Raw genomic sequence first — 26,444 nt, forward strand, 5'->3', positions numbered from 1 at the left:
TCTATAATCAGAGACTTTTTCAAAGTGACAGCTCAGAAGTTTGGAGCTGCGTAAAACTGTAATGCTACAGGCTGTACTCTTTCCGATATTCCATTAAATACAATATATAGGACAAGTTTATATTAAAACCACTTTGGGGGTTTGTGACGTACAACTAAATACTTCTTAAGTAACTACTGGAAGCATATCGACTTGTGCTGCTGGAGAAGAGGTGAGAAGCTTACCATTGACTAATAGCAGCCAGGGTGTGTACATCACTCAGAAATGCCGGCCCACGCTTCTCCCTCTCTTGGGTGGACTGGCGAACCTTATTTTCTGCTGCCATGGGGCCCCTACCTGCTCTGAGAATAGAAGGAAATAGTTGACCCTCCTTTCCTCCTCCAAGACCGGGAAAAATCTATCCAAATATCATTTCCAGTCCCCCAGATGAGAAACCCAATTACACAACAGATCCTCTCGAGAAGATTGAGAGACGGAGGGTGAAAAAGCTCCTACGGAGGAAACTGCCTGAGGGGAGGAGGAATCTTTCAGAGCTTCAGCGACGGCTCAGTTTAGAAGAAAGTGCAGCACAATTGAATTTCCAAAGGGACCGTCCTGAGCGCACAAACTCCTGGGTCTGTCTCCTCCAGGCAGGTAACCCGCGGCCCAGCTGACCGCCCGCGGCCATGGAGCTTCCACCGGACCACCCGCCCAGCGCCCAACTGCAGCTTTTATTGAAAGAGAGAAAAGCGACAGAGGAGGGGCTAAAGAAAACTGGAAAGGAGTTCGCAGCCAGAAACCCCCCAGCGATCTGCCAAGCGGGCGAGGGGCTAGCGGCCCAAGGCCAGCCGTTACGCGCCAGCAGTGGGGGTGAAGGCGCGAGGATGCAGAGCAGCTCTGCCCGCGAGAGCAGGGTGCGCCCAGCCTGAGGTAGCGGAGACCAACCCAACGAGGGCGTGGGGGCGGGAGTCTCGCTCCGGCTGGACCTTCGGCCTCAGCACTCCTAGCCCAGTGCGCCCACCTCTCCCTGGGCGAGCTGCGCTTTGGAGGGCTCTTCTCCGCACGCAGTGCCTCCCCCACTCCCCCCGGCTCCTGTTCTCCCGCCTTCTTTCCAGGGTCCAGAGATGCTCCGCCGCAGACCCGAGACCCCTTAGGCGCCTCTTCCCGTCCCTCTGCCAAATCGCAACGCCTGTACTTTTCCAGCTCCCTCTTTCCCTCTTGAAATTGAAAGTTATTGAGGTCGCTCAGGGTTGTTGCTCCAGCAGTTTCCTTCCCCGCCCCCGAGCTCCCCCCGCCCCCCGCAGCCATACCCCCTCCTCCTTCCTCGCCCCGTCTTTCCCTCCCTCCCTCCCTCGCTCTCTCTCTTTCTCTCTCTCTCTCTCTCTCTCTCCCTCCACCCCTCTGGGGTGCTCCTGGCAGCCCAGCCCAACTTCGCGAACGCCAGAAGCAGCTCGGGGTCTCTCCGCTGCCCCTTGGCCATGGCCGCGGTGCCGACGGCGCCCGCTCCCCTACGCTCCCCGGGCCTCCGCCACTGCCGCCACCGCAACCTCTGAGCCCCTGGGGCCGCCGCCGCCACCGCCCGCCTGGATCCCGCTCGCGGCCGCCGCCGCTGCGCACCATGCTACCTGCGGCCGCCCCGCCGAGGCCGCTCGCTGCTCCTGGAACCCTCGCTCGCGGCGTTGACAGCCACCCTAGCGGAGCCGCCGCAGTTCAGGGCTCGGACAATTTGAAAGTACAATAGTTGGTTTCCCAGTCCACCCGACCCGCTTCGTTTGCCATCCCAGCACGCCCATCGGATCAGAGTGGAGAAGTCCGCTGCTTGGGTTCTCTCTTGCTCTCTCTCTATTACCTACATATATTTCTAAAACAGTCATTATAATTAACAATCAAAAGAAAAAGGAGAAAAAGAAGGGAAACATTACTGGGTTACTATGCACTTGCGACTGATTTCTTGGTTTTTTATCATTTTGAACTTTATGGAATACATCGGCAGCCAAAACGCCTCCCGGGGAAGGCGCCAGCGGAGAAGTAAGTGCAGGGTTTTTTACGCGTTTGCTCCCTCCCGCCGCGTTCACCTGTCGGGTCGCTTTGCCAGTCCGGAGTCCGCTCCCAGCGCAGCTGTCTTCCCGCCCTGCACCCCACGCCTCCGAAGGAGGGAACAGTTTAGGCTCCGGTATTACCGGCGTCTCACGCTTTCCTCTCGGAGCCCTGCTCTTACCCCGCATCGCATCCACGCGGATGCCAGAGTCAGGCGGACCCGACGCTAATGTGGCTCCCGCCCCCTCCTAACTTCAGGTTCGCAGAAAAGTTCGGTTCTTCGTTTGACTAGCTCTAGGGACTTAGTTTTTTCTTCTGAGACTCAGGCGGGGATCTCGAGTCCCAGGGATGCCCCCCGACCACTGAGTAAACGCCAAGGGAGGCGCGCTCCGTGGCGCCCTGGCACCTCGCGTCGCCGCTTCGCGTAGGGGGACCCGGCCGGGCCCTCCCGTGGCGCTCGGCTGCGAAGAGCCAGCTGGCCAGCTAGGGAACCAGAGAGCGAGCCCCTGCGCGCAGCTTTCACCCCCCACGAGCGAGTGGAACGGAAAGGCGTGCGAAGCGCTCAGGGTTCGCGTGTCTTTGCATTTCAGAACCGCTCGCCGTCCCATTCCTGGGGCTGTGAGGACCTCCAAACCGGCAGCTGGGAGCTGGGTTTCCGGTTACAGCCTTGCTTGTCACGCGTGAGCGCGTTTACCATTTCAGGCTCATTCAAGCGGGTCCCCTAGGGCGGACGCAAGCCGAAGGTGGGGTTCCCCCTAGAGACTCATGCTCTCCTCCTCACTGTCTCTTACCCTGACTCCTGTTACTTGGAACATTGGCTTGTGAAGACTTCTTAAAAACAATGCCCTAGCTAGGATTAAACGAACACACCCAGAGCACCCTCAACCCAGGTTGGTCTGTGTGATAGGTGGCTCGTCCTGAGATGAGGGGTCCCTGCTCCCGGCTAGCCAGGCACGGGGGTTGCTCTGACTTCTATGAGGCGTGGGGTGTCCCTTCGTAAATAGTAGGCTGGGGACGACCCTAGCTCCGCAGGCGGGGCCTGGGGGGCGTAGAGAGAGGGAGGGAGAAACCTCCTGGAGCTATTGGGGCGCAGAGAGCGATGCTATTGCCTTGGCCCTTCAGACCGCCAGGGCAGACGAGCCAAAGACGCTTGGCAACGTCTGGTGCAGCGCGGGGAGCAACCTCAGTCCCTCGGTGCAGGCGCGAGTGCAGCACAGAGGAACAGCACATGCTTGTGTGAGATGCAGATTTAGCAATCGCTTCTCCTCCGCTGTTTGTCCCTGCCCTGCCCCTGGACGTGAGGGTCTCCTGAAAGCTGCCTTTGTGCCTCTCGCCTCTGGCAGACAAGGTTTGATTCACCTGAAAATTGCCTTTAGAAAACGTGGCGGGGCTGGAGCGCCAGGGGCTCTGGCCCGGCCTCATAGCCTCTAAGATCGCGTAGCAGGGGGGCAGGAGGACCTAAGCTAAACACGTCAGGGCATCCGATTTATTATTCTTGGCCTCTGAATGGTTTGTATTCTTCGTAACTCCTCCAACCACCCTTTCACTGAAGCCTTGCCCTCGCGCCTGGCTGTCCCCGCCTCCTCTCACCGGTCCAGCCCAGGAATTGAATGGCAGGTCAGTGAGGAGAGGGATGCCGAACATAAGCGCAGCCTCCTGCTCCATCACTTTTCCAGCCGGTGCCCACCCGGCGCCCATAGCCCCCACTCCCTCCTTCATCCCACAGAGGACCTGCAAGGCCAGAAGCCACACAGGGACCTGGGTGTCAGTGTTAGAGGTGCCCCCAATTGAAGTTTTGGAGCCACTTTCTCTAAAAGAAGACGCAGGAAAGAAAGTTGTCCATCCATCCATTTGTTCCTACCTCCCCCAGCGGGTACAACAGTGCGGGAAGCTGCCGGGTGAGGCAGCCCCCAAGGCTGCGGATAGATAGCAGCGGGATAAAGCACCTCTGGGATCAAACTAGAGAGGAATCACGGAGTCAAAAGGCCAACTGCTTTTCAACCTGCCTTAATCGTCTCAAGGCCAAGTCAAAGGCGCCCTCTGGTTGTGTAGCGGGGATGAGAGAAGGAGTGGTTGGACTTGGGTTGAAATTCTGTGAGAGTGGGGCTGGGAGAGAGCTCCCCTAGCCCGGGATGCTCCTTGCTCCTCCGTACTTGATCTACATTTGAGCTGGGTTTGCTGGTGCAATCCTGGGAGAGGGGCGACCCCTTGCGTCTTTCGAGTAGACACGCGAGACTCTCTTGGCAGGTGCAGTATGATTTTTTTTTTTTTTTTTTTTTTTTGAGACCGGGGAAGGGGTGGAGGGTAAGGAGAGATCTTTGTTAAATGTCCAGAAACTCAAGATCGAGTTGCATGTGCACATACTCATTTGTTTGGAAATATCTGAAAGGAACACATAAAGAGCCTTTTTTCTCAAACAGGGACTAGGAAAGGTGGTTTTTGTTTTGTTTTTAGTGAAAAAATGAGGTGTCAAAGGTATTTTAGAAAGAAGCGGTCTTTCCTGCTTTTCCAAGAAATATTTAAGAATATCCCTTCTAGCCTGTAGTTAATATAGCTTAGTTTTTCTAAACTATTAAAATCCTAACTATATGAGAGATAAAAAAAAAAGGGGGGGGGATGTAAGAACCATTTTTCAAAGTGGTCTCTTGACTGTTTTAGTAAAAAGGTACCTTGCAAAAAAAAAAACAGATATTCATTTGTAGTGTTAAATACTGTCAAGTGTAAGGAACCATGGCTAATCCTCAGATATAGCTGATAAAGCGATATCAGTAGTATCCTGTTTCCCTAAAACGTCTGTTATACCATGTCTCTGTGTTCGTTGTAAACTGGTGGTGCTGTTTATTGTTGTAATAGAAATGACATCTTAAGCAGAAGCTTTGTACTTTAAAAATATCTGTTGAGTTAAGGGTGAATGCCCAATAACTGCTTTGCCTATTTGGATTTATATACAGATAGAGATGACTAAATCGAATTTATTCATGATAAAAATGAATAACGTTATTCATGATTAAAAAAAAAGAATAATGTTATTTTAAACGTCATTTAAAATACCCAGGCAGTAATTTTTTTTTTCCAGAGGGAAGCTTTAGCTTTAAGTATGGAATGCTAAATCAAGGACCCTGAACCCAGTTTTTAACTCATTTCCAAATCAACCTTTGCAACCTAGTACGGTCAACTTCTGAATTCCAAGTTATCTGCTAATAAAGATAATGGTTAAATTTGCCATACTAAAACCATAATACCATACTATTGCACCACATTTTCACTTGAATTATTCACTTGAGCACCAAAATAGCCATTTTAATTATAGAGGCAGAAATTAATATTCCCATTTTACAGAGAATGAACTCAAGAAACAGAGGCTAAGTAACGTATAAAGCCATGCAATTAGTAAGTGAAGCTTGTCTCCTGCTGTTTATACTATATGCTGATTCATGTCTAAGAGAAGATGTCAGGCATGTTAAAAAATAAATGTTATGGTCTCAAATATGTTTTAAAAAATAAGCTGTTCTGGTTAACTGGAAAATTTTGTCTTATATGTTATACATTAATGACCAATGTCAAAGAATTAAATACCTAATAGTAATAGTGAAGCTTGTTAGCTATAATATTATTTGTTTATTTAGAAGAAATTGTAGGATCATATTATACCAGAAGACTATTGTTAGAATCATCAGTTGTCATCGTAGTATTATCTTTTTATTTGATGCCATCTATTAATTGGGTTTTAATTGTTTAGATTCTAGGTAAATGCAAGTTTGAAAAAACCACTGTAAGCATAATAATTACAAAGCACCCACTGCATAATCTATAAAACTTATAAATCTTTCACAAGCATCTTTGAGATAAAGTAATAAGAATACAAGGGAAGTAATTTTAATGGTAATAAAATAAAAACTGACTTATTGGAATATACTGATTATTGTTCATGACATTGTTTCAGATGTTGAGCCATTCTTTGAGATTCTGATATGCTCTTGGTGATTATACTGCTTATCTTGGAAAATAAGAAGGTAGCTATAAAGTAGAAAAATCTTTTATTCTGCTATGCATTTTATAATATTAGTTTTAATTGAGTGTACGGTTTGAGTATTGGCTATGGCGCATTTTCTCACCTGTCTACTTTTGTTACCAGTTTAACTGTTTTTGAGAGAGACATTGTTCAATAGATGGAGACATGAGTAAAATTTTCTGCAGAAAATATATTCCCCAACATATGTGATATATGTATGAACCACACAAATTCAAACTCTTAGGTAGTAATGGCAACATCTAAATACAAGCAAAAGACACTTATTTTTGTGAATTCTAATTTAGTCATCATTACACTATAAGAATTGTTTCTTAAAATACCTTTTTGTTATACTATTTTGATTATTACTTCAAGAGCATAATTTTACTAACATTAAGAATAATTTTTAGATATTGTCTTTTTAGTCCCAAGTTATTCTGTGTAAAGTAATTGAGAATATAAGAATGTGTGTGAAATTGATTTAATGTACTCATTTCAATATTCCTTTAAGCATGAAATATGAGCACTATTTCAAATTGTAAGGAGATAAGTTTTGCTAAATCATTTCTCCATTAACTATTTTCCTGGTATTTAATACTCTACAAATTAGGTCCCCAGAAAGCTATGAATGGAAATTACAACATGCAGTTAAATTTGATTTTCAAGTCATTATGGGGAAACCCTTGCCACACTACCACAAATGAATTTATTAGTCATTGGATTATTCTAGACTATTTGAATCTAAACAGAAATCTCCAGATTGCTACTAAATGTAAAAAAAATATTTTCAAAGTAAATGATTAATCTTTTTTTTTAATACAATAGTTTTTCTAATTCTTTTTAATGTTGATAGAACACTATGTGGAGTTGTTGGAACCCTATGTAAAGTTAAGACCAGATGAGCCCTCTGCAGTCATTAGAATGAACTATCAAAAATTAAAACTATTTTACATAAAGAGATTTACTCAGTCATTTTTCTTTTCCCTTTTATCTCTATCTAAATGTTTTATTTTGGACATCGTATTAACCTCTCTTCCCACTGCCTTACTATTCAGTCATTGCACTCCCCAAAAAATCTTTTTCCAAGTAGTGAATTCTTGAAATGCCATCAAATGGGTATTATGTTTCATGAAATGTAAGAATCAGCTTTGGTTACCATTAGGAAAACATCATTCAGTTTTGAGAGCATGGTAAGGATCATGCAAGACAGTGTGTTGAAATTATATGTTTTACTTGGTTAGGACTATTTCTTCTCTGAACAGTGCATTGTATACTGACATTCTTTTGAAAATGATCATTTGAAAAAGTGTTGCATCATAAATTATCTAAACTTTTTGCCTTGCTTTTGATTTTTAGGAATGCTATGGGGCTATGAATTTTTTCTTAAAGTTTAAAGCGATCAGAGTATCTTAAAATTTACTATCTGATGGACAACCTATTGAGTTGGAAATGCTTTGCAATTTTACTTTAACAAAATTATATAAAATATTATAAAATACACATCTGTAGTATATGCCGCCTGTTTGTTTGTTTGTTTGTTTGTTTGTTTAATTTTTCCCATCAGATCTTTCCATTCAGCAATATTACTAGGATTCTGATTAAGGTACTCATTCAGCAATACTGGAAAGAATGGAATGTTTTATTCTCAAGAATCGTGACAGTGCCGAAAATGCTACTAAGTGCCATTGAATAGGAAGTAATCACATTTTCTGCTCCAAACACATTTCAACAACATGAAACTTTTAAGCAAAATACTTGAATTATTTCACCTGTGAAAACTTTGAGAAAATTCAAAAATTCATTTAAAAATATAGGTACAGGTGCCTCTTATCTGATAAGGGCTTTTCTGCCTTATCTGTAATCTTGGGAAGGGGTTTAGTTACCACCATCTGCTGTCTCTAAAATTCTTCTGGAAGTTATTTTAGAGAAAATCCAATGGTACTAAAGAATATTATTGCCCAATTAAATATATACATTATAGCTGTTAACTGTCTTTATGCTTTATGTAAGAATCTAATCCAGTCTTCAAAACACTGCCTTATTGGGATTGCATCTGATCTTTAAAAATTTGATGAATAGCAAGCATTAGAAATTCATGGTAGAGATGGAGACTTAAGAAGCCATCGAGGGAGGATCCTCAGTGTATTTTGGAAAAAGTAGACTGAGAAGTAGAAGACTGGATCTAGATCTAGCACTACAACTAATAAGATCTGGATAACTCAGTCATGTCCCTTACCCACACTGGGCTGCAGTTCCTCATCTGTGAAATGAGGCGGTTGATCAACAATTTAGATCTAAGTGACTCCTGTAGTCTCTTAAACTTTTAGTCTTTTGGAGCACATCAGTCACAACTAAGGAGTTAAACAATCCTAAACTTAGTCGTTTTATTTAACTAAGTTTAGTGAATGAAGATTAAGAGTGAAAACAAATATAAGTATCTGTTTATTATAAGTGAATTCCTTATATAAAGACTAATTAATAAGTAACTTACCAAAGTAGATAATGAATTAATTATGATACTCCCCATCTTCTCAATTCCTAAAGCCTGAAAACCACCACAGCCATAGGATCGATCTGCATACTAAGCCATCAGCAAGTTTATCTTATCTTTGGGCTTATAGTTGGAAAGCTAGTTTGGAATACCAACTAGACAGATGCTTCAGAACTCCCCTACCATGCCAGGCTTTCAGAATTGGCCTATGCTACGATGGAAGTGGCAATTACAATGGCCTAGGTTTAAGGTGCTATGACAGTTATTAATTGGCAACTAATTGGGTTGAAAGAGAAAACAAGAAGAAGGTCATATTTGGCACTAAACTTTGGAATGTGAGGACTGAGATCTGGGTGGACAGGAAAATGATGGAAATAAAAAGATTGGGAGGTAGAAGAAGCAGATTTAGTAGGAAACTTATTTTTCTTTTGAGTTATCTTTACTTTGAGGGCCAGTAGGGCATTTAGCAACTTCAAATCAAAGTTTCAGAGAGTGTCAGGGGCTGAAGAGAAAGTATGTAGGAGTTACTCATGTAAAGGGAATAACCAAATTCATGAGATACAATCTAGTAGTGCTTTGTTTATTATTAAAAGTGTTTGCAGTGCTGACATAGAGACTGACTTATTGGTAGTATCAAAATAAGATTAATTATATTAAGGTGCTTTATCTAATTTAAAGAGTCTAATATATCATTCTCGACTGTGGTTTCTCATTTTTATAGTACTTTCTGTATTATGTAAGAGAATGGTCTCTGGTAATGTTTTAAGTTGTCAGAGCTTTCAACTGAAGATCATATCGGAAGTCTCATCACCTATGGAATTATATGACTTTGCCACAATTCATAGAAAACCTTAAAAACTTTATGGTAATGAAAGATAAGTTTCCTTAAGGCGTGAACATAATTTTTTTTATATCATTCCATTTTGATCTAATGTCTACTCATAACAGTTGCATTCTACTTTCAAGTAGATTTCTCTACAAAGTATGCTCTTATAAAATAAGAGAACATCAGAGTGGGAGAAACTTGAAGGAATTCAGTCCATCGATACAGAACAGGGATTGCCTCTGCAACATCTTTGCCAAGTAATTGTCCAGCCTTAGCGACAACCTAGCCCCATGCCCTCTCTTTCTCCTATTCAACTTGGGCCTTCTGTATCAGAAGCAGATTTCTATTTTCTCGTGTGTCTATTCTGTTAGCTCTCTTCTGAGATCTTGGCATGGGCATGGGGTTTAGTTACCTTAAAACATCTTTCTAAAATGAATACACAATAATGCAACGCACTATATTCACTCCCAAAAATTGTCCTCAGAAAACTAGCTGGTAAGCATATTTATAATTATACCCCAATACAAAGCACATTCCTGAGAGTAAGTGGTAAAGCAGCCCCCATTTTATAACCACATAATACAAACCACCACCACACAATGTAAAATAACAGAATTTGTGAGCTGCTTATTTTAGAACATTATTTTCTTAACATATGCTTGATAAGTTAGTAAGAAAAAGAACAGCTAGTTTCTCACTGTTATGTTCTTCTCTCATACAAAGCGACCTCACAGATATGAGCACAATCATCTCAACAAAAGCTGTCGTAAAAGGAGAGGTGGTATCAAATTTTGCTGATAAGAAGGAGGTAACATGTTTATGCCAAGGTGTGTGTAAATGCTTCACGGAAAACTATAGCTTCCTAGTTCTCAGAACCATTGTTATATTTATATACATTTTATCTTAATATACATTTATATTTACTTGTTGAAGTGAATGTTGTGGTAATGATTATTATTTAAATAGCAGACATATTTTTATCATTTGTGCCAGATCCTGTACTTGATGTTTTTGCAAATATTAGTCCTCACACTCACCCTATAAGGAAGGTGCCAACGGTCCCAAGTTACTTGCCTCAGTCATTCAATGGAGATATGGTGGAACTGGAATGCCAGCTCAGGGCAGACTCTAAAGACTGTGTCCTTCCTTGATTTCTTCACATCATCTCAACTACTGAGATTGGTACTGGAGGCAATCATGGAGACATTTTCTCAAACTCCATCATCTTTTTTCTTTCCTTTATTCTCACTTTGCTCATATCTCTTCCTCCTAATTTAACAAACCACAAATCTTTTTTCAAATGTTTATTATAGAGGTTGCCTCTGCTATTCTAGTACTCTCTCCCACATCTTTTCTCTTTTCTCTACCCATTTTCCTCTCTTTCTTTAAACCTGTCCTTTGATGATTCTTACACGTAAAAAGTCCCTGGTTGTTTTTTCATTAGAAGCAATAGAATAGCACAGTTTATATGAAATGCTCTAAGATTATTCTTCCCATCTATGGTGTGTGTGCATGTCCAAGAGAAGATTAACTTAGGCATGAGGATGTGGGTGAAGTCTATAATTTTGTAGTTAAATATCAAAATCCTTCTATGTAATTTACAACCACAATAGATATTTCACTGGCTAGTTTTTGTTATCCAGAAAAGTTATCTTTATGGTGTTTCATAAAATCAGTTATTTATATTACTTTTACCATGAGCATTAATAGTAACCTCCACTCCAAATTCTTGCTTTATGGGTTTTAGTACAGTGATTTTCAACCTTGATTTCAAATTGAAATCACCTGGAGGGGGGAAAAAAGTGCCAGACTCCACCCTAAACCAAATGAAACAGTCTCTGGGGATGGGGCTTGGACATCTGTATTTTCAAAAATAATCCTGGTGACTTTAATGCATAGCCAACTACTGTTGGACCCTTAATTTAAGAATAACTATCACTGCTGAGCAACTGTTGAAAACAGTGCAGTTCATGAGAGACAAAATAGACTTGTGCGGAGTATGATAAAAAAAATGGATTATGTGTTATTTGAACATAGAGTAGTTTAAAATACAAACCGATCCGATAGTCCCATTCTGCTTACCGATCAAATATAGTTAAACTTGGATCGCTGACTAGTGCAGACAAGACTATCTGATAGAGAATTGTCTCAGCCAAAGAATTGAAGAGCAAAGTTCACACACTAGGACATGATAATGAGTTTAACAGATATTGGCTTCATAGAAAAAGAACACTGCTGCTAAGTGAGGTAGATCAGGGCTGAGTGTCCTTGCTATTGAACTCTGAATACCATGGGTGACTGAGGCAGTACACAGGATAGAAGATGAGGTATCAGCCACACCAAAAATGTTTTTCAAAGCTATTTAATAATAAGCAAGAATTTTTATGTCTTACCAGATGATTGGTAATGTGCCCTAGAGTTTTTAGGAAAAACATAATGTTTAAATAGCTTCCTAACAATAACTAAACATCCCTTTCTCTTATAATTTCTATAATTTCTGACCAACTTTAGATTGACTACTTGTGATCAGTTAAACTACTATAAATAGCATAATTTTAACTTCATCTTAATGGGTTAAGTTTTGTTGTAGGTTGTTTATCATGAACTTACTGTTTTTACTTCTCTACTAATGTGCTCTTCTTTGGGTGACTATCTTCATTAAATCTTGTTTATTATTCTTTTCTAGTCCATGAAGGATTTTCAAACCCTGTCATAAACCAGGGAAAGCTCCATGTAAAAGTGAGATGGAAGTCTGGGCTTCCTGTCAGACTTAATTCTGCTTGTTAAGGGGGCTCCTTGGGAAAATTTGGGTTCTAGTGAGTCACTAGGCCAAATCCCAATAACCACAATTGCCAAAAGTAATTAGACTGAAGAAAGCCAGGCTTCTTGGGAGGAGGGTCATCATAGCACTATTGAGCCATTACTCCGTGGTCAGACCTAGTTACATGTCCCTAAGGATTGGGAGCAATCATGAGTTACAGAGAGCAGGAAATCCACCAGAAAACAATGCTTTCCACCAATTTTCTTTTTTTCTCAATAGGTTATTCACCCTAAGCATGCAAGAGATGTAAATACGCCACTGGCATACGTGCACAGTTTATATCATCATCATCTTATAAACCACCTTGTCTGCCTCAATGAGTACAAACACACACACACAAAACTCCTGCCGTCATCACTCCAAATTCTCCTCCTCCCTTCCTGAGTAGATAAAAAAGAACCCAAGGAATTTAGTCTGAGTCTTTGTAAAAGAGGTGTCTGATGAGGATGGAAAGGGAAAGGAAGGGATCCTTGTAAACAACCTAAGGTCAGTTTAGATATAATATTACTAACATACCACTTGGAAATAAGGAAATAGTAGTACATTCACGAGGACAGAAGTTCTAAAAGCTCAAGAGCTAGGAAAAGGCCAAGAGTAAACTTATGATTACTTGTACCGAAAAACAATACCATGTGGAAACATGGTCCTATCAGTGGCTAAATAGAAATTATCAATAACTAAATGGTGCTCTAGTTTAAAATTTTTAATATCTTAGAAATTAGGAAATTGTTGCCACTTTCTATAGGCAAATATACAAGTTAACACGAATATATCTGTGCTTAATAAAATACTCTTTTGACACTATTGGCATTGCCTCAAATACCCAGGAAAGATGCTCTGTCACCTCATGTGATTGATCTTTAATGGAACAAAGACACAGAGTTCCCACTGTTTGAGTGCTTAATGTAGTAAGTTTCACCTTCCTTTAGGCTTCAGAATGACTTCAGCATATTCAGTACTCATATGACCTTTGACTACTAGCTCTCTGTTTAAACATGTGGATGGGTTGTATCGCTTATTTTAAATCCACAAACAAGCAGGCAGATTCACTTTCTGGCCAACCTTCTTTGGCAATGGGCAATCTCCAGGTAATATTTGGCAAATAAACCCTGACTCCGCACTGTGCACTAAAGAGTTATAAAGACCCGCCGTCCATATATTGCCAATCTAAGGGAACTATATATTTGATTTTTTTTAGTCTTGACTTTGATCATGAGGTAATCTAAGAATAGACAAATCCTAAATTTGGGAAACTTAGAAATAAAATTGTTACCTAATTTTACTTGTATCACTGCTTTTTGATATCATGTAGTTTCTGCCATGAAATACAAAAGATATAGACAAATGCTGCTTGGCCACAAACTAAATGAGCATATATTGAGCAGCTGAACATTTGTTTCTTACAGAATTTAGTCTCGTTTTCCAATTTATGATGAATTTGTTGATCTAAGTCCAAAGAAAAATGCAACAGTGTTTTTAGTAACAAGAAATAAAGTCCAAAGATGGTATCTCCAGCTCCTCTGGTTTTAATTCACCCACTCATTTCATGCCATCTCAAGATGGTAGCTCTTAACCTCCTCTACAAAGACTAATGTAATTTAAAAGGGGCTGTCTCTTTTCTATAGCATACTTCTCAGACATCTACCCAACTTTCCAGTCTGCCCAGAGCTTGATGTAGATCCAAGCTTTTAACATAGATCAGTGGGATTCCCCCGGAAGCCAGTTATGCTTGCAGGACCATGTTGATGCATAGCGGGCCTTAATACAATCCATAACATGTGCCATTCCACCCAGCACTGAGCTGCCAAGACCCAGCCCTGATTCATGTGTGTTTTCAAACTTGTGGGCATTATGCGCCCATACCTCAAAGTCCTACTTTAATAGGAAAAAGAAAAGTTTCAGAAGGAGGAGCTCCAAGCCATTTTGGGCTACTGTTTCCACTGTCAGTACCCATGTGGACATCTCACATTTCAGGAATTCATTATAAACTGTTTGCTTCTCAATTTAATTAATTGCCCATACTACACATGAAGGGCTTATAATCCTAGAAAACTTTATGTAATAATTTTTAACCAAACTATTTAACTCACAGGCTATGGAGCAGAAGTGCTATCATTCATCAGATAAGAACACATTTCAGATAAAAATTGCCGATTTTCCAGTGCAGGATATTTTCTCCATCCACCCTTCTTAGCCCAAATTCACTTCCTCATCCACTCCCCAAATTCGAAACCACTGCTAAGATGAATAGAACAGCCTTAGTTTTAGAATCTTTTAGAGAAAAAGCATACACCCAGATAGCCGAGTTAATTTATTAAAAACACTGTTGCATTTATCTTGGCAGATTTCAATCCTTCTCCTTTCTAATTCTTGCGTGTTGACTCTCACTCAGCAGCTCATGGAAGGAATAAGTCATTTCTATATATTAAGTGTCTTGAGGACTCTTGCATAGAATAACTTTGGTGTTTCTTCACACTCTTCATACAGGTTTCTTTCCTCAGGTATGATTTATTCACTGGATCTCTGAAACCTAAATAATCCCTTTAAACCTGAAGCAAATGGAGAGTAATTTTTATAAGAGCAATAAACGAAAGTGGCCGATTAGATGCTCTCCTTGAATTGGTCTGCACACTGAAGTACCTTTTTGTTAATAAAAATCCTTGATATTCTAGCAAGCAGCTCCCTGAAATTCTAGGGCAGCTTAAAATTATATGGCCAGGGACCAGGCATTTTCCCTCCCGCATACATCAGCCCCTGTTCCTGGGAGTATGCCAGCACTTTTGCAGGATTCATTCAGACAACTGTTCTGATGTAAATATTTAGAGAAATCCTTTCCATTAGAGATTAAACAAAGTGTAAGTAACTGTTCCTAAATGATAGATCTTATTAATGTTTGCAACAGTAGGCCTTATGCTATCTGATGCACAGATTCAATACTGTACACCGAAGAAAAGACTGAGGGGAAGGGAAAAGAATCAAAACAGGAATTAGATTGAACTGTATTGTAACCCGAACTTTATATTATTGTTTTAAGTTATCACCATACAGATGACATGTTTTAAAATGCACAGAATGTCGGGAAAATGAGTTCATTTAAATTGAAAATAGCAAAAAATTGCTGTTTTAATGGTTTGGGAGGGCGGGCAATTACAGATCTTATTATCTCCATGCCAATTCAAATGCAGTTCCTAACAATTTCTCCATATTCCCATCAAAATAAAGTAATACATTTGAGGTCCCATCTGATGTGATCTCTGATATCTATATCATTATTCAAGAACTATTAAAAAGGATAATGGCTGGGCTCTAATGCTTATGTCAAATGTTGCTTGTTAAAATAGGGTAGTACCCTAGCATCTAGGAAGCTCACCAGTGTTCCACTTCTGTGTTTTCCTGTTTGCATGATATTTTCAAGTGTTTATTATATTCTAGGGGATTACACAGCTAAGTAATTTAAAGCATCAGAGGCTTTTTTGACTGAGTTTTAAGTTAGTTCTACAATATTAATGATTCCTGTGATACTTCACTAGAACAGGTGCGCATTGTTTAAACTAGTTATTGTTTCCCCTTTCCCTTGGTGATTTAAGGTCTACACTAGAATATGAAAAGCCATGAATTTTAATTCAGTGTATTTATTGATAAGTCACAATCTGATATCTCATTAGTATATGCAGTTTTTTCTTCTTTACAAGAGTAGGAATTTCATTTACATTAGGATTTTTTTCTATAGAAAAGCATTTGAGAAAAAAGATGCTATGTCGATAATGTTAAAATATCTATAATGGGATTTTACTTCTCTTTCTTTTACTTCAAGCAAATAATGACAATCATTTACTGCTGAGTCTCCAACAGAATCCCACTAGAATCTTATATTTGTTTATAATTTAGCAAAGAATATAATAAAAATTAATTTTAGTGAAATGAAATGGAAACTTTTTAAATTTCATTGCAGGAGAATAGCTAGTACCTGTCTAATTGCCTTTTTAGAGCCTAGATCTTCTTGAATTTGGACTTTAGTTAAAGAAGTCCCACATTAGGGGGCGGGTGGATTGATTTCTAATTAACACTCTGCTATATAATTTAGTCTAATTAATACTCTGCTATATAATATGATTCAGACAAATCATTTCGTCTGTGATTTAGTTTCATCTACTATAAAATGGGATTCTCAATTTTTTATTTACCCGAAAGCAGGAGACTGATTTTGAAGGCCCTCCAACAGTAAGTCAAAGAGCTTTTCTTTTTCCTTCTTGTAGTATGCTCTCCAACTTTAGATAGTTGTCTGTCAAAATTTCAAGAATATGGAATTAGGACTTGAATTCAGAAGCATAAGTTTCTTTTTGTACTTTCATGGAGTTTTTTCGATCATGTTTTTGGAAAGCTAATAAGTAAAAAAAGAAGTTCTGTTGGGGAAAAACTATGGGGAAAAATTGAAATTACCCCTAATTAAAACAGCATAAATTCATTCAACAGCCATTTATTGAACATTTAGTTATGTGCTGGGATTACAAAAGTGAGCAAAACACAAATGAAACCTGCCCTGGGAATCTGTCAAAGCGGTTAAGGCAAGAAAATATGAGCCAGAATGAAAAAATATTTGGCTTAAGATAAATTAAAACTGTTAGTCTTTATAACCTCTATAACATTTTTTAAAAGGCTTGTTTAAATAGAATTGGAAATTAATTAGAAATTTACAAATGAACTTAATGTTCACCCAGATTCTTCTCTGGAAAACAAGGATACTGTACAGCATGAGGATGAAGCAGGAAGGTAGACGGAAGATCAACTGAAAACACTGGAATTTATTGGGCCTCCCAGTGTTTTCTTGTCTGAAAATTTATGACCAATGAACAGAAGCCATCATTTAGCATGACGTTTGTGACAATCATAGGAAATATGCTATGCGCACTATAAACGTAGTTGGCATTGTTAGGTAAAGCTTGTAATGGAGTAGCATAGTTAGCTGAGCGAATTTCCATTTTCGGCACGTTGACTAATTTCTATAGTTGAACTTTCGCACTAGTTCATTAACTGGAATTACTTTTTACCAAACAAACATTAAAATATTTTATGTTTAAAAATAGTGCAGTTTTGTCCATCTCTCTGAGGCACTTTTCAAACCTTTTATGGTAAACCCTCGACCACTACATGGAACATACAAGGCAATCTACTTACAGCACCAGTCTGGCAAACGCATATCAAGTTATTTGGATTTCTCATGTAAGTCTCTTGATGATGTTTCTTAACATTAATTGATAGCTTTAAAGATGTCAGTTGCCAGAATTTAAAGTCTTGAAAATAATGTGATCCAGTTCTTTTCTGTATGTTATTACTAACTTGTAAAGGGTTTTGAGTAAAGAAAAGTAAGTATCAGGTATTTTTATGTTATCACAGGTAACCCAAACAACAATCTCACGATATATTGATAACTATTTTATAAATGAAGAAACCAAGGCTCGAAACAGTTAAGGAACAGACCAAAATGGCTTAGCCAGAAATGGTAGAACTAAGTGTATACCCAGATCTTCTGGCTGAAAGCACAGCTTTCCCCAGTGCACTCTGCTTTTCATTAAGCCCGTTAAAGGAGAATGCCAGAGGAGGTTTAAATGATGGCGAGTTCTCTTTCTGCAACTCAGACTGAACTACTAATGCCTCCTCAGACAAAAAATGAGGGTGAGAGAGAAAAACCAGCCTCATTTGACAGAAGTGATTACTTGGGAAGTGCAATGAGAAGCCTTTAAATTCTTTTTAAAGCAGGAGCCTGATAAGATCACAACTATTGTTCTTAAAAGATCATTCTAATTGCTAAATGGTAGTAGTAGTGGTAGTAGGAAACAAGAAGCTGTGGGCTCTGTTAATTAAGGAGGTAGAATCCATAGGAAAAGATGAATGAATGGAGATAGGCTGAGGAGGCTTCCTAGATTTCTTGTTTTAGTAACAGGATGGTGCCATTTAGTGAAATAGAAAATACTAGAAAAAGGACAGGTGTGGATTTAGGTGTTCAACATGTTTTAATAATAGTAAGGGAGATTTGTGGAAATAATATATACAGCATAAGCCCCTCATGTTACTTTTGAGGAAAAAAGAAAGGCCGGAGCAGTAAGTTTCCTGACTGAAGTCACTTTGCAATGGAGTAAAGGGCAGAAACAACTCCCATGGCCGTTCTGCAATACCAAACACCACACCGCAGAGGGATGGTTCAAGTAAAAGACATTCCTGTAAAGTGCTCTGTGGCTCTTCTGGCAGTCTGATTTCTTATTTGTTTAATTAATGGTCATTTCAAAGAGAATTATCTGTTCACTTTTTGAAGATTTATTTCACAATCTCTTTATTTCCTTACTCCATGAGATCCAAATCTTAAAAAGTTACTATAACTTGTTGCCCTGGTCTAACATGACTCATGATAGGGCACAATTTAAAAAAAAAAAAAGTTACATGTATTCTCATCTAATTCAGTTGTTAGTCCTCTCATTTGTGTTCTTATTCTACTCCTGGGAATGGTTAGGTTCGAGTCTGGCCCTGAGTTAGTAAAGTATCGTTATGCCCATTAGTAACAATAACATATCATTATAATTTTGTACTGCTTATTCAATTTTGTTCAATACCCTTGTGATATGGGTGAAGCAGGTTCTACCATTCTCATTTTACAGATGTTAAAGATGTTAAGTGACTTGTACAGTATCGTAAAGCTAGTAAGTGGAAGAACTCAGCCTCAAATTTTGTATAGGGTGATATTTGCTTCATTTTACTAGAAGTCCATGGCCTTCCCTGCATTGCCAGTATCCCTGTTTATCTCCTGTGAAGCTCCTGCTATTAGTATAATGTCTTTGGGTTTGACATAAAAGGCACATAAGTTAGGGGAAATCGTTTTTCAGACGAGGTTATTCTTATTGGCTGACAAGATGAATTGGTGAATCTTTAAGGCATTTTCCCATTTGAATACCCATGTGTGAGCTCATCACAGGGGGAAGGAGATAGGAAGGAAGAGGTGCCAAATAAGCTATTTTAAAGACTGAAAAAAATATTTTCAAATGCCGGTTTATTTTTTTTATCATAATAGATATACACAATTTTTTTAACATTTTATTTTCTTTTCCTCCTCCCCGCTCCCACCTCCCTTTTGGTAACCACTAGTCCATTGTTCATGTCCAGGAGTCTCTGTTTGTTTGTCTTATTCATTTGTTGCTTTTTATCCCACATATATGATATCATGTGATTTTCAACCTTTTCTGTCTGGCTTATTTCGCTTAGTATGATTATCTCGAGGTTGATCCATGTTATCGCAAATGGCAGTATTTCATCTCCTTTTATGGCTGAGTAATATTTCATTGTATATATGTACCACAGTTTCTTTAGCCAATCATCTATCGTAGGGCACTTCGGTTGCTTCCATGTCCTGGCCACTGTGAATAATGCTGCTCTGAATCGATGTGCAAATTTCTTTTCAAATATGAGCTTTCAAGTCTTTGGGGTAAGTACCCAGTAGAGGGATTGCTGGATCATATGGTAGGTCAATTCTTAGTTTTTTGAGGAATCTCTATACCGCTTTCCATAGTGGCCATAAGAATTTGCAGTCCAATCAGCAGTGCATGAGGGTTCCTATTTCTCCACATCCTCTCTAACATTTGTTATTACTTGTCCTGTTGATTATAGCCATTCTAACAAATGTGAGATGGTATCTCATTGAACAAAAATACTTTCAAATCTAAGAATAAAAGTCTAAGCCCATGGCTCCCCTGACAGTTCTTATAAACTGATAATAATTTTTAAAAAGTCTCATAATTATGTATTGTTTTATAAAATTATTAAGAAAAATAAACTTTCTCATTTTATTATTTTGCTGTCTATAATCATTATTTTTGTTAGATATAGGGTAATGAATTAGGATGCTGAAATTAGTTCCCTAATTAAAATTGATCAGTGAGCGTTTTAGTGATGCAGAGTTTCTAAAGCAACATGCCTGTTGGGGGGCGTGATGGAAAATGAGCCATGTTGGATTTTATTGTAGCAAAAGTTTTGGCTCTGTAGTCTCAATGTAGAATGGTCATTATAAAAGACCACAGGAAAATTTGCTTTATACTATGAGGAAGATGGACAATCAAAGGAATTACTGTCAGTATCTCTGCTCCTACTCCAGGCAGTTTTCATGACTAACTTTCCAGGTCCTATCTCTACAATGACTACTCAATCAGAACTGAGCATCATGGAATGATCTCAATCATTGGAAAATATAATGGGATGTTTTCACTTTAAGAAATTAACTTAACTCCAGGAGTTTAGCTCTCTTTGGCTTTGGAAAACTCTTAGATTCCATACTTAAATTTGTGCATGCTCAGCTATGATGGTGGAATAGCTGGGTTAGAAGCATACCCCCCAATTTTGTTTTCTGAACTCCTGTAACACATGAACCACATCTCCTAAACTTCTACCACCTTTAAAAACAGTGTTCTTTCCTTGTTATCTTCAAAGTACACTTCTTAGCTTGCTCCTTATGTTTAGTCTTAACTTTTTCTCCCTTCTGTTTCCATAAATTTTACATTTCAGTCAAATCAAAAAACTCCCAAGAATTCCACTAACACTAGGTGATCCTAGTCAAGGCACCAAAACTCCATGAGCCTCAGATTTTGGTGAGGAGGAGAGGAGGATGTGAGGCTTTCGTTTTTTATAAAATGAAGTTTATTAATTTTTAATGATCTATTACAAACCTGTTAATGTGCCTAGTCCTGGGCTATGTATTTGGGATACGAAGGGGAAATAAGACAAGTCCAAGCCCTTAGATCCTCAAAATAATCATTTTTACCTGCTTTTCCCCCTTTCTCATCTACCCTTCTAGTTTGATATCTGAATCCCCTTTTCTCAGTTAATTATGTTATTTTAAGACTGGTCTAAGTTAGAAACCACCAAATCAACATTTATTACTCCTTCATTTGCCCTTTTAAAATTGATTGTCGGATCTTGTCAATCCTGCCCATTTTCCTTTGAAATAACTTTAAAATTCATGCCCTCTTTTTACATACCATCAATGCCATTTTTATTCAGCTTATGTTCTTATAGTCTTATGCCAAATATAGAACATAACATCCCATTGACTCTCTCAGCTTTTAATCTCTCCTCCATTGATTCTTCTCTCTGCCATCAGATCTTAAAACCAAATTAGACTATGTTACTGATTTGTCCATAAACAGTTCCTCCAAATTGCATGTAAGTCTAAATTCAAATTCCCACCCGGTTTCCCTTTATTTTTCGAAATTCAGTTCCAATGTTAGGTCTTTCAGGTAGGTGCTTCCAAGTGGTTAGTTGTGTCCTTTCTGCCAAGGTCTCGTACGCAATATTTACCATGCTAGCTTTACTTTGTTTATCGTCTCTCACCATATTTCAAACCACTAGGTCTTATCCACCTTTCTGCTAAAGCGCCAAGCATTATTTGACATATATTGGGTGTGCTCTGTGGTAGTAGAACTTCCTGAAAGACAGGTTGACATTTAATCGGGGGAGATGTTTTAAGATGTCCAATATGAGGAGATGCTGTAAAATAATTATATTGGCTGCCCCCAAATGTCAGAAGATTTGTTTTACTAGACGTGATTAAAGAGATCTTTCTGAGGAAGCTGTTCGAACTAAATCTCTCTAAACCTCCAAAGGTTTGCGATTCTATCAGCTGGAAGCTAATTAACTGTATGGACCTCAGTGTTCTCATCTGAAATTTAACAGAGAAAGAAGAACTCCAAGATCCTTTTAAATTCCACAGTTATATCCACTATTCTCTCAAATCTTTGTGTATTTCTACATAAACACTCTTGTTCATAACATTCTCTCTCCCTCTCTTCATTTGTCTAAGCTCTTCTTTTCCTTTAAGTGTCATAATTGTTCCTAACTGTTCTCTATAGTCTTCAGATACCTCAACTATCAGTAATTGCTCCCGCCTTTCAATTTCTAGTCTATGTATTTATGGCTCACTGAAATATAAAAAGACTATTTTACTAAATGTATTGCAGAGACCTTATTTTATCTCTCAGTCCCAAGAGAGTATGTCCAATAATCACTGAATACTTACTTATTTGTAAAGCTGGCAATGATTTGATACTGAACAGGTAGTATTTGTATCACTTGTATCACATTCGCCTGGGGTGCTTCTTATAAATGCATCTTTCTGGGTCCACCTCTTCATTCCTGAATCAAAATCTTTTGGAGTCAAACTTATGCATCTGAATTATCAAAAAGTACTCCAGGTCATTTTTTACACACAGTAAAGTTTTAGAACCACTGGCATAGACATTCAAGTTCTGTATACCATGTTGGTATCGTTTCTATAGCATGCCTTACCTCTTTCCATCTGTTTAAGCAGGTTCTTGTCTTTGATGTAGAGGCTCAGAGGACTTATTGCCCAGAATATTGTGTGGTACCACCAATGATACCCATTAAAAACTGTGTCTGTGCACATATAGATCCATGCTTCTTCCTGCAAATCCAGGTCCTAATTATTAAAATTAAAGTTGAAAAAAATCTTCTTTAAAGACTATTAAGTAAAAGAATTTTCAAGTTTATGCAAGTTTCCCATGTACATGTATTAAAATTTTTATTTTCTCCTGTTAAAAAAATATTAAGTGATATTCAATACTAATATAATGTTCTGTGAAGAAAAAAAACACAAAATTATCCACAGATAAATTCCAATTTTGTTAAATGGGTATTTATATGAATGGATGGGGAAAAGATTTATATAGATGGATAGAAAAAAGATGGTGATTATATTGGTTATCTAGGGGATCGACTACAGGTTTTTAGTGTTTTTTCAACTTTATATATGTCTAAGTTTTTCCAAATTTCTCCAATAAGCCTCTATTACTTTTTAAATTATGATAAAATATACATAAATAAAATCTACTATTTTAACCAAAAGAAAAACAGAAATAGCTGGGTCCGCTGTCCTTCAAAAGTAACCCCTCCCTATGACTATCAGTGAGTGAGTCTCTGGCCCCCTGAGGTTTCCCAACTCTCCTGCATTAGAAAGAAGCATCAGCATCTTCCCTCTCTTCAGCCTCTTTGCTTGGAGGTTTCTGAGAGCATTATTGTTGACTAAAGCTTCAAATGAGTGGAAATAGCACAAGCATCTAGTGAGTACTTCTTGAGTAAAACAAAATGTTTCACACCTACTAATTTGTAATGACTGCCTGTAAGACAGCTGGGCACCTACATATGATCTCATGTAATCTCCCCAGTGTCTGTCAAGTAGATATGCTCATGTTACAGAAGAGGAAACCTAGGCTCAAAGAGGTAAGCAACTTTTGTCTAAGTTAATAATCAGACTATGAACTTGACACGGGTTATTGGTTTTATTCATCTTTGGATGCTCACTAACAAACACAGTGTCTGAATGTTGCATAATTTATTTAAATGAATAGCTGGATGAAGAGATAAATTTCTGTTACCCAGCTTGTAAATGTCAGAGCTCCGCATGAGTCCAAAGCCAGTTCTCCACCACCTAGTCCTTGTGGTCCTCTAGGAAGTTTGCAGAGCCCATTTCTGAATAAAGTGGTGATGCAGTGAGTGTGCACGTAAGTATAAAAATGTGTCATACTCACAAGGGTGTCTGTCAGCACCTCCTGTTCTCTTAACAGTTTTGTGAATCGGGGAGAAAAATTCACTTATTTTTCAGCTCAGAGTTTTAGATGTAACATATAAAGCTGGATTTATTTAATGATATACTACTCACTATTTGCACATATTCTTGTCCCTGTTAAAATACCACAAGTCCCTCATCTGCTGTTTGCTTATGCTAAGACTTTAGCCATCAGATAGTCTACTTTAGCATGCTATGTGGCAAGAAGATCCAAGTTTATTCATACTACTACAAAGTAGAGTTTGTTTTTAGCATAAACTGAAGTTTGTTTCATTTAAGAATACAAACTTAGTTATGGAATCACACCCATGCAGTTTCATTACCATTAAACTATCACATTTTCTGTTTATGTTGATTTCTAATTAATTTTCTCCTTAAAAAAAAAAAAAAAAGGAATGGTTCTCTCAGCCAGACCAGAGCACATAATGATTCCCACTGTTGGATGAACACTGTTGGATCTGTCTCATGAAAAAATGCTGTTATTACCACCCACTAGCTCATCAACAGGTCCTGGCTCTCTGCAGAATCTGGGTCTCCGTTACCCCTATCCACACCCTCTTGTCCTCTGTTCACCTCCACTTGGGAACATGGCCTCTTGGAGAAGGGGCAGCTTTCTCTCTCTTAGTAACAGCTGGAGATGCTGATTCAGTGCCTTACATTTATAGCCATAGCAGAGTGCGTTGTTTATGATAGAATTTCTACTTGTGGTTAGGAATAAAAAAACACTATTTTTGGTCTGACAAATGCTTTTTGTTGCAGTTTCAGTGAAAACTGTAGTGTTATTGCTCTAAATTATTTAGACTGTGTCACTATGCATTATTAATGGCAAGAATTCAGAAAATACAAAAAGATTATATACAAGATTGAAAAATGTTTTAATTTTTATTCTCTTTATTTGCTCTTATAACCTCTTATAAATTTCATAAATTTCCTGTTTCTCCTCACCACCACCACCACCACCCCCACACACTCTAGTAAAAAAGAATGAAAATTTAAAGCTCCAAAACAATCTAAAATTATTGCTAGAAAGAGATGGGAGGAACAAAGGAGAAATAAAATGTTCCCAAGAGCAAAGAACATGTAGATCAATGCACAGTCTCTTCAAAGATTGTAATCTGAATGTAAATTCCCAAGTTGTGGCTAGTTAGAACATTCTCCTCTAATATAAAAATTAATAAGAGAACATGTTTTCATGGAATACAAGATGCTGATTCTGTTCCATGACCCAATAAATGAACAAAAATTAAAATGAATAAATATGTCATGCAAAATATGTTCTTGCCTTTCCTTCTGATATTTACTCACCAATGCAGAATCCAAATGTGCTTGGTATATAATCCCTATTTACTTTGGTCTACAATGTTCTGTAGATCTGCCTTTAGCCTCCTTCTCTAACCTCATTTCATACCATTCACAGCACTGCAACCTCATTTTTAACTCTCGTACTGCTCCTCATGCTCTGTCTTTCCCCAAAGTCTTAAAATCTTTGTATTCACTGATCCTCCACCTGAAATACTCTTTCTCAGGTTTTCATGACAGACTCATTCTTACTCTCCAGGTATCAGCTAAAGGGTAACCTTCTTAAAAGGATCCTCCCTGACCACCATATTTAAAGTAGCTCCGTATAGCTGCCCTCTGTCTTATCCACCTGTTGTTTTTTTTTTTTCCTTCACAACACTCATCACAATATTTAATCAATGATTTGCTTACTTGCTTATTAACTGATTAACATCATGATGTTTTGTTCACTCATACGTTTTCTGCATCATGTGTAGTGTTGGACACATAGTGAGTTAGAAACTTTTTTTTGAAAACCTTAATCATAGTCTCCACAATGTATATACAAAGTAGCCCACTTTTATCTTATCTTTTATTTCTAGTTCTGTTTCTATAGCTAGTGGATAGGTAAAGTACAGCCACTAGCCACCAAGTTGTCATCTAGCTACCAAATATCCATCATATCTTAGATTTCAGGAATTCTATATCTGCCATCATTTGCTAGCCATTTTCTTAATATTTTGAGCTGGCTTGATTTTAGCGGAAAGTCTAGCTAATTGCTACCTAATGTTAGGTCTGTTTTATTGCTGTGGTTTTATTTAAAGTATTTATAGAATATAAATATTAGACTCCCTTCAGGAAATTATTATTCAGTAAGAGAAAGAGAAAGATTTTCCAAGTTCTCAAAGAAATAGTTTCCATTAAAAACAATATGTTTCCCCACGTAATAATGGCGGAGGCCTAACTGGGCTATATTCAGCAACTAGTGAACACATTCCTCTCTAAGACTGTTAAGAATTTAGTGAACCCGTTGGTGTCAGCACAAACTTTTAGAGTATTCAAGGTTGATTTACTGGGACAAAAGATGTGACAGAGGCTACTATCCTAACTTCTTTAAGTCAATTAGTGTCTGTGCTCTTGACTTTGATAGAAAAACATATTGAATGTGTATGTGTGTCCTGTGTCTAATTATGTATATGTATACATATGTATACATGTACTCATGCATACATATGTATGTTTAAATAATATAAATACATTTTAATTAATTTAATGATTAAAGCATTAGTATATGAAAACATTAAAACAATCAGATGATACACAACATTTCAAAAATATCAAAATATGTATGTTTGTATATATAAACATGTAGCTGTTTTA

The 26,444-nt window shown here is 38.5% G+C and overlaps 1 protein-coding gene across 2 annotated transcripts in view; it reads left to right on the forward strand.

The window, feature by feature from the left end:
• The first annotated feature begins 1,415 nt into the window (after positions 1-1,415).
• Positions 1,416-26,444, forward strand: part of RSPO3 (R-spondin 3) — a 77,414-nt gene continuing 52,385 nt past the window's right edge. The window contains exon 1 of one of the 2 annotated variants that reach the window (XM_016157113.2): positions 1,416-2,007. In XM_016157113.2, coding sequence (XP_016012599.1) covers positions 1,911-2,007 — 97 coding nt within the window. In that variant the 5' untranslated portion in view covers positions 1,416-1,910. The remainder of the gene's footprint in view (positions 2,008-26,444) is intronic. The other variant, XM_016157114.2, reaches the window with a different exon arrangement.

The sequence above is a fragment of the Rousettus aegyptiacus genome, unplaced genomic scaffold (genome assembly GCF_014176215.1).
Source record: "Rousettus aegyptiacus isolate mRouAeg1 unplaced genomic scaffold, mRouAeg1.p scaffold_m13_p_1, whole genome shotgun sequence".
Classification (NCBI taxonomy): Eukaryota; Metazoa; Chordata; class Mammalia; order Chiroptera; family Pteropodidae; genus Rousettus; species Rousettus aegyptiacus.